The sequence below is a fragment of the Botryllus schlosseri genome, chromosome 15 (genome assembly GCF_051294905.1).
Source record: "Botryllus schlosseri isolate E-star chromosome 15, Bs_hap1, whole genome shotgun sequence".
NCBI lineage: Eukaryota > Metazoa > Chordata > Ascidiacea > Stolidobranchia > Styelidae > Botryllus > Botryllus schlosseri.
The window spans coordinates 17,617,360-17,627,318 of record NC_137250.1 but is presented as its reverse complement, the minus strand read 5'-3'; the positions used below and the strand labels follow the sequence as shown (position 1 = coordinate 17,627,318).

The 9,959-nt window shown below is 42.3% G+C and overlaps 1 protein-coding gene across 1 annotated transcript; it reads right to left on the bottom strand.

The window, feature by feature from the left end:
- Positions 1-235: 235 nt before the first annotated feature.
- On the bottom strand, positions 236-6,438 carry LOC145457332 (uncharacterized). Its single transcript, XM_080335525.1, has 3 exons — positions 6,219-6,438; positions 1,252-1,408; positions 236-433 (listed from the first exon to the last, which is right to left on the bottom strand). The coding sequence occupies exons 1-3, from the start codon at positions 6,420-6,422 to the stop codon at positions 330-332; spliced, it is 465 nt and encodes a 154-aa protein (XP_080191651.1). The 5' UTR covers positions 6,423-6,438; the 3' UTR covers positions 236-329.
- Positions 6,439-9,959: the final 3,521 nt, after the last annotated feature.

The window sequence follows — 9,959 nt, the reverse complement described above, 5'->3', positions numbered from 1 at the left end:
TGTGGTGTTATAAGGGATTATATTATACAGTATTTCTTACTAGCATTTTCAATCTACTCATAACTGCTTCGAGGGCCGGATGAAAAGTCTCGCGGGCCGTATATTTGACCCTCTGCCATACAGCAACATTTCCAAGATAAACCCACCAACTTAAATTCAATTTCCAATTGCGGAACCTAAAATCGCGCACAATTATACGACACGACCTTCGGCTCTCCGTCGTTGGAAATCGGAGTGCAATTATCAATATGTTTATTGAACAGACATATAACTGATCGAATTTTTGTCAAGCGAAGCATAAAATCGGAATTCCTGGTAGATTCAGGCAGTTACGGTGTCGCTTCTTTTCTGTCACCGAGTGCTGAGTCGTCCACGTAGCTGTCGAATTGGTCCTTCGCCAATATATCGGACATATAGCCTTCCCCTAGAATGTCTGAAAAATTCAAACGCTTGGAATCACCTACTGCATCGCAATTCGGTTATGGGATTACTTTTCATCGTTTTATAATTATGCTATGCTATTATGCCAGCAGGGTACAAGTCGCAATCAACCAGTGATAGACAAGCGACACGCTCTTACATTCCAACTGGGCCAACATTAATGTGACTAACGTATCGTTTAGAAATGAAACCCAGGCAATTTGCTCATATGTACATTGGATATAACCGTTCGCTATGGCCAGTGCAGAAAACGGTGGTAAGCTTGACTGATTTCAATAACCCTACATTGACGAGTTACCATATTCCATCTCCTATATCTAGCTAGAATCGTCGATAAAATGTATGCACCAGCAGTTCTGCAACCTGCCTCTGAAGTGCATTGTCAGATTCTCATGGTTTTTGATCGAATAGCAATGCTATTTTAATCAAATCAGTTGTAGATTTGGTATGCATCGTTTCTGTGAATAACAACCACATATCCTGCAGCAAGTATTATTGGGGGTAATGAATGTTTTGGGACGGTTAAAACTAAACTGTAGTCTTTTGAAAGTCGCCTGTGATGAATATTATAATAATTTCGGTTTGATAACACAATCTCAGCCGAGCTTTAACCACATGACCTGCGGAGCCATGGGTTTCGCCCGTACAAATATTGTCGCTCAATTTCAGCAAGCGTTCAGGATAATGAAACTGACAATGACGATACAAAAATATCGGTATCGCAGTCGACCAGAAATTCGAAAATAATTATAGGACCACACACATATATATATATGCCTGCAACAATTTATGGCTGAAGTACTATCATACCGAAGTCATTGTTATCGTCTGGTATAGTGTCGTAACCGTGTCCATAACCGTAACCACCATAACCGTGTCCATAACCGTGACTACCATAACCGTGTCCATAACCGTATCCCTGTCCACCTCCATATCCATATTCATGTCCTCCATGCGCCGCCAATTCCTGCAAAATTACAAATGGGTAATACATACACTTTTTTACACTAGCACCCATAATTATGCTATAAGGATGCTGCCGGGCTGGGAAAAATATGGCTTCTATGGGTGATTCGATTTTGAATAGAGGTTAAAGGGCTTTGAGTCGAGTCAAGTACCACTTATTATGACGTGGTTAGAGTAATGAAGACATGGAAAGTTTGGATATGTACGTTACAGACAAGGGTGATTACTTCATGAATGCAATCGATTGCGATTACGATTACTTCAGAATCACGCGATTACGATTACGATTACAGCAAAATCAGGAAGTAGTCGATTACGATTACGATTACATTGGAACAGTAATCACGATTACTCACGATTACATTTGTTTTGCTTCTTAGTACTATAATCTTGAAGGATACATTGAAAGACAATACAATGATTGCGATGAAAAGGCTTAATGAGATATCAACTCTCTTCATACATCATGCGTCATTTGCTTATTACGTCATAATATACCAATTGCCCGATTTTATTGGGATGATTTATCGCACCAAGCGATTTGCATCATTGCCAGGTCTTTACCTGCCGCACCCCAAATTCCTTAATAGGGTGGGGAACGTGCTCGAAGGGGACTCAAAAGTATTTCATAAACCAACATAAAGTATAGAGTATTTTCGAGAATTTAATCAATTCTTGAAAATGTTCTTCGAGCTTCGTGATTCAAATGTCTCTAGTACAGGGGTCACCAACCCGGACCAAATGAGTCGTCCGCGGTCGCTGTGGCAAATATTCAAATGAAAGATTCGAAAGTTGAAGCTGGTTTCATATGAGCAGCAGTTAAACATGGGTCGGCCGACCCCAAGGAATATACGAACGCAGTCGATCGGGGCATTGCTCGTCTTTGTCCACGCGGCGGCTCAACGGGAATCTATAGTTAATATTCCCGAGTCTCGACGCGGAGATTAGCGCTTTGGCGCGCCCTGCAGCGACGCAACTGAGCTGGAGGAACTGGTGTGAGTCCCAGCGAGTGAGCGTTTTTTGTTCTTGGTAAGGGGCGGAAACCCGGACCAGTGCCCTGATTGTCTTACTCTAAGTGAATAGATCCAACTGAGCACGGATAAACGGCGGGAGTAAGTGGTAACCCGTCGGCCGTCGCAATAATCAGTACACACTAAACAAGAAGTAGTTTTTTGTTTCAAAACGGTTGGTGACCGCTGCTCCAGTAGTAGCTGGGTTTGAAATGCATACCTCTCCCCCTCAAGAAAAAACATGCATAGGCTATTTTATGGGAACAGGCATTTCGGAGCCGGTCATTACCGCGCCACGATCCCACAACACACCCAAAGACATATGCAGTTTCAGCCAACACGCAATTCCACGGGATGTGATACCAAAGAAATACCTTGGCCGAAACTTAGGGTATTCGTCCATTATTGTCAATAGCCGCGCTGGGTGGGCGTGATTGTTAATAGTCCTGTCCTTCCAATCTGAGCCCACAATGCAAATGCCACCCGGCGCATCCACATAGGAATAAAGCCATGATAATTTGTGTGTGCGTCCCACGAAAGATATTATTTTTGTCTGCTACGTTTGGGCGAGTACAATATCTTTTGATTAATCAACAGACTGGTCACGAATTCACAACCTACAATAAAGTAATTATAACAACATATCAGATGCTATAATTATGAATTACGTGCCCCAGCTCTACAGGTAAATCTGACACTCGGGGCTGAGAGAGGTTTAAAATGAATAGTAATCTAATGCAATGACCAATATTATTGAGGAAATTCAGTCTTGAAAATTGACCAACGGTTGGACTCGGGGACGAAATGCTGTTGGTTCTGATTCTAGCTACAACCCACGCTATCATATCAGGCTATAAAAGCGGATGGCTATGGCGGCAGGTCCAAATGCTGAGTAACGAACTGTGAAATAACGATTGGCGCCCGTTTCAAGTAGTTATATGAGAATAATATATAGTGAACATAAAAATTCTGCCTTCAACTTAATACAGATACTGCGAGCTGCTGTTACGAGAAACGGCTAAGCACGGCTCGGTTATGATATATATCAGCAGCTGTTTATTTGTAATGCTTCGTTGTGGAAACTGCAATGTTTTATTCGACGAGTACAAAATTCCGAATTTTTGTCAGGTGTAGCCTACGTGTGTACGTAGGCCTACTGCTAGCGAAGCAACAACGTTGAAACTGCGTCTAACTAAGCACGACCAAACATCAATACATAAGTTACTATTTGAAACTATAGGCAGAGTGGGGATCAATATCCTGCTGCGAGGTAGGGGCTTCTGTAGTATATTGATAACCTGATATACACCACAGAGGGTGTTCTTACAATCATACTACAACAGTGGTTCCCAAACGGTGGGGAATTCCCCACTGGTGGGGAATTCAATGGTTTCTGGTGGGGAATAGACGCATTTGTTCAAAATTATACACAGGACAGTCTACATATTCACGGAGACACATGCGCAATTACCGTTACCAGCTCACTGCTCTGGAATGTATGTATCGAAAATTATATTGCGTGTTGTTCACAAAACCTAATTTTTAACTCTGGAGGGTCATTGGTCAATCATGGTGTCACAAACGCATCCAGCACGACTAGTTTGACGTGAAATAAAACTTTTGCGAAATTCTGAGCGTTACTGGTATCGGTTCACGATACGTTTTATGTTGCAGTTATAGGCGATTGTCTTGCGTACTGGTGCGGTTATTTGTGTCTTGTGTAGTTAAACCAGCAAATAGCTGCTCTGTGATTACAAAACTTGGGTAGCGGGGAACAGGACCGTAACTGCCGCACCTCAAACCCCTCAATTGTGGGGGGCGAGCTCGAAGGGGCCCAAAATTATTTCGTGCATTAACATAAATCAAAGTATTTCTTGAGAAATTTATGTCATTTTTCAAAGATTTTTCGCGCTTTTGCGCGATTTACTTTTGACGGATATCTGATTATTGGATACCCCTTCCCCCACGAAAATAGTAGCATTTATAGATATGGAGACTTCGATGTCGGCCATTACTGCGCCACGACGCACCGTGGCATATGAAGTTATAGGCCATGTAACATGCAACTGCGAGAAGTGTGCCAGAACGAACAACAGCGAGGAGACCTTGGCCGAAAAGGAATGCACTTGGTGACCGACAACTTCGATATATATACAATATTCTTATACCTATATGTTTGATTGTCCATAGGCGGCTAAATGGCTGGCGCCGAATGTTCTTGTCCTGGCGATCTGAACCCCACAGGACAAATGCCATCTCGCAGGGAAGAATTATTTGCAATTAAAGCAAGACCAATTTGAAATCGTGTGTGCCTTTTAGTTTTGGCGATTTTAATATTTTTTAACATAACAGATATAGGAGGTCACGAAATAGCATATTGTAACGAAGTCAATATACCAACGGGCCCGCCCGAAGATGTTTAATTCATATTTAGGGGTCCTACCTTTTCCGACTCACCTCACTCAGCTCTATCGAGAATCTGATTACGAGGTAGCAAAATATATGCAATTCCCGATCATATTGACCGATTCAAACACAAATTATATAAATGTTTCACTCTTCGCGCGTTTAGTCGATATAAAATGACGCACTAAATAGTAGACCCAATGTAGGAGATAAGCAGCTGGGAAAAGCGTACAGGATCAGCGGGGCTAAGGGGTTTATCACCCTGTGGGGGCCCGAGACCAACGTTTTTTTGGTGGGCGCTGACGAAGTGCTGTTACGGTCCTGGTGGGGAATGAAGGCTCGAAATAAATCTGAAGTGGGGAATGAAGACAAAAAGGTTGGGAACCACTGTACTACAATGTCCATCGCATGTCCGTTTACTATGTGTGGATACTTCTTACGCAATGACGAGCGGATCTAATACTTCTGACGTAACAATGAGTAGTGGCGTTTGAAAATCAGATGTTTGTGCTATCGCTAACGTGGTATATTATCTCATTCTTGTTCACGAATATTCAGTTTATGTCATAGTCCTTGTACAAACAAAAAGTAATCGTTCTTTCTTAAAGAAATCGATTAGATATGGGAAGTAGTCGATTACGATTACGATTACGATTACTTCGGATTTTTTTCGAATGTAATCGATTGCGATTACGATTACTTCAAAATGCTGTAATCGTCGTAATCGATTACGATTACTAATCGCGATTACCCCATGTCTGGTACGTTATACACCACCACAAAGAATAAAACACTAGTTCTACTCTACATCGCGTTAGAGATAATTTGTTATCTATTCGACCATGCTTAGGCTACTCCATCGCACCTTCATCCGCGTTCAGCACGACTTTTCATAAATGCCATTCTCACTAACGCGAGTAGCTTTTTACTAGGCCTGCCCTACAGGCTTCGTACACTGCGATGCGACCAATCGAGATTTCAAGGCTTCCACAGTGTAAAATACTACCCAAACGATAATTTTCGTTGATAAATTACCTCTTATAGTGATAAGGAAAGTATAATTTCAGTGCCCGAAAAAAATCATCTCTCTCGTTACTCGACTCGAATCATTACAATGAAGACTCGATCCAAGTTCGAGTAGGCTACTCGGATCATAATGCCCAGACCTAGCTAAGACGCCATCATTCATCAGCACAATGAGTAAACAGCCGGAGACAGTGAAGCTTGCAGCCATAATGAGCATTGAGCACTTTGAGCAGCGAGTGACAACACTTTTGCAAACAATCACATTTTATGAGGAAATAGGCCTACCTACCACTGCGATCGCTATAGTATCGAAAATTCGGGCCGACTATGATTTCTCAAGAAAAGAAGCGGTTGCGCCACAAAACACACCTGGTATGCATGACTTCCGTATTGTTTGTGAGACTTGAACCCTTCGTGCTGCCGGCGACGACTTGCAGATCGTCGGACGGAACTCGACCGCCGGGAGGAACTCGACCGCCGGGAGGAACTCGAGCGCCTTCTTCGTCGTGCACCTGAAGCAAGCAGTAGCACAGAAATGACAATCAGTAACACCAACGTCGCGCTTAGTTTCATCCTGCTTCGAACCTTGCGTATATGCTAGGGTTGTCCAAAATTTGGAAAATCTCAAGAATGTTGGGTATCAATGTCTTATTCTATAGATTATTGATAAAAAATTGTAATGAGCCTAAAATACGCACACAGGAAGGTCGTTAAGATTTGTCGCAAAGCGTTTGAAAGTAGCGGCCGACGAGTGGGCGTGCCAGCGACCATAGAACGACCACAAGACTAGTAATCACGAAATCGCGACTCTCGATTGGCTAATCGGCTATGCTTCAATGATCACGACGGTGGTGGCTTGCTGATTAGTTGTTAAAAGAGTTTGGTAACGGCGGTGATTCTGTAAGCTCATTGTAGGTTGGCTCCCAGATAATGATTTAAGATTAGTTCAGGACATGTTGAGTTACTAAATACATGATGAACAAACAACAGCTGCTTCACATAAACTTGAAGCAGGACTGGCTTATTGTGAAGGAAACCGCAGTAGCCCACATGTCTGTTTTGACCGAGGGAAAGCACAGAACACGCGGAGAATTATTGCAAAGGCGCTTATGCAAGTGGCGAACGAATTTCTTGTTTCAGAAGGAATGCATCATCATTGAATACAAATATAAAGCTTAATAATGACACTACTTTGTCTGATCTTATTAGGCTCCAGCCGTGCTATATAACTAAAGTCTTCAATGCTCTAAGGATTGGCTGAATCATCCGTTTATGCTGGATACTTATTAGACTCTTACAGCAAAATGAATTCACACAGGAAAATGAATTCACTCGTAAGTGCTGTCAAAGTCGTCAATGATGCCGTAAAAGGAGGTGTAATGGTAAGCACAGACTATGCTGGTATGACCGCTACAAATGCTGGAATCAAACCAGACATGGGTATAAAATGAGCTTAAAATGCAATTGTAGCGGTGCGATGGTTACATTTCTTCAGGGTTTCAATATATAAGCTATATGATCGGTCCATATAACATCTTCTGAGCAGATAAGATTTTGTGGGCAATCATCTCACATATGGTGTGCTGCACCAGTTTGCGATGACTAATATTCTTTACTTACGCCCAGAAAAGTAGGAGCACTGACGTAATTGCAACCATAACTAGGTATTTGTCGGATTTATATTTAGTTCTAAAAGTGCACAATCATTCGCTGTTTCGCCATTGTCATGCTTGCAATTCTCCAAGGCTAAACTATACAAGCAAACTGTATTTTTAATTGTCATGCCAGCATAGTCCGTGCTTACCTTTTCAACTCTTTGTGCGGCATCATTGACGACTTTGACAGCATGTAAGAGTCTAATAAGTCCCCAGCATAAACACCTTATTCAGCCAATTATTGGGGCATTCTAGACTTCAATTATATACCACGACTGGATCCTAATAAGATCAGACAAAGTACTGTCATTAAGCTTTATAGTTGTATTTAATGATGATGCATCCTTTCTGAAACAAGAAATTCGATCACCACTTGCATATAAGCGCCTTTGCAATATTTCTCCGCAGTTTCTTTGCTTTCCCTCGGTCAAAACAGACACGTAGGCTGAGGCCGTTTCTCTCACAGTAAACCAGTCGTGCTTTAAGTTTGTGTAAAGCAGCTGTTGTTTGTTCATAATCATGTATTTAGTAACTCAACATGTTCTGAACTAATCGTAAATCATTATCTGCCAACCAACCTACAATGCGCTTACAGAATCACCGTCGTTAGCAAACTCTTTTAACAACTAATCAGCAAGCCACCACCTTCGTGATCATTGAAGCATAGCCGATTAGCCAATCGAGAGTCGCGATTTCGTGATTACTAGTCTTGAGGCCGTTCTATGGCCGCTGGCACGCCCACTCGTCGGTCGCTACTTTCAAACGCTTTGCGACAAATCTTAACGACTTTCCTGTGAGCGTATTCCAGGCTCATTGCTGTTTTTTATCACTAATCTATAGAATAAGACATTGATACCCAACATTTTTGAGATTTTCCAAATTTTGGACAACCCTAGTATATACCTTCGCTGCCGATGACGGGGGTGGTCTTTTATACCGTACGCGGTGGCAGAACCACTTCTCCTTTACGCGCCCTTCTGTTCACGACGGCATTTGCCCATTCAGTGCCGCACTGCCTCAGTATGCATTTTCATTCGAACAAAAGAGACGATGCGATAAAATGATGGAACCCGGTCTGCAAACCTTTTACGCAAAATAATGCAGCCGAGCCACTATACATTCACGGTATTGAAATCGGCCATATTCGGTCTGTTTCTGTTGCACGACCTGTGTATAAGTGGATATGGTATGATGTATAAATCGCGTTCGGTATTATTCGATTTGTTCTTTAAAAATCCCGATCTCAGCGTACCACTTTGTCTTCTCGTCGCTAATTATCCCGACCTAAAGTGGTTATTGATATAACTGCATTCACCATGTGTACGTGCAGTAAGCATATAACTACATGCACAATGAATGCGTTTGTAATCGGCGTAAAATGTCTATATGGGATGCCAACTCTGTCTCAATTCAACATTCTTGTCTATTTGAAGGCTATGGATCTAGCTATGGACTGGTTTAACACAAGCCGCAATCTTAGTAAGCCCTTACTGCACACTAGTCAGATTACGGAAATGATATCTCATTGAGAGCGATGGGTATTTTCGTCAAATATAGACTCGCAGTGTAACGCCATTTCGACTGCGAGGTTTTTGAGAACTGTCATAGAGTCCGTTACGGCATGTGCCACTAGGCGACAGCCGAATTCCGCCTGGTATGCCAACAATCAGAGACGCGATACCGATTGCACAAAATGCTGCAACGTCTGGAGAAGCGAGACGTAATTTCAACTAAGTCTCGTGAACTTCGATATCACCATGTGCGGCTACCAGGCTAATCACGACTCAATTTCGATTGAAAAGTCCCGTTCGTCCCATACACAACATAAGATCTGCACAGCGTTATGACGTGAATGTAGGAGAGAGATATATTTGCAAGTGAATATCCGACATAGGTTTTATATATTTGCAAGTGAATATCCGACATAGGTTTTCAAAATTCCGGACATTTTAGCGCCCCCTAGCGGATTTTAAAATGAGTTATGATACATTGTCTTTCAATATGACGCCACACTAGCAAAGCTTTGCCTATCGATCAATGGTGGTCACGATCCGGATTAGGAGCCGTTATAATGTTAGGTGCGTGCATTTATGCGGTTGTGTGTTGTAACCAGGATCGAAACGATATTTTGTCAGCCCCCGCCCGTCCAAATAAACATTGATCTTGAGCCCATCATAAGGTAATCGATAGGGATGGTGTGAACCTCGGAAAGGTTCAGGTTCGTGTGAACGCGAACCTTTTCGAAAGGTTCTGTGTGAACGCGAACTTGAACCTCATGACGTCACGTGACGTCATATTGCTAATTTCAACTCTTTATTCCAATTAATGATTGCCTATATTAATGTATTGTACATGTACATTGTACACGATACCCAGAGACGACTCGGGCCACATAATGGGACAATGCTGAAGTACATATTGACGTTTTAAACGTCGCCAAATGTATCAACTGAGG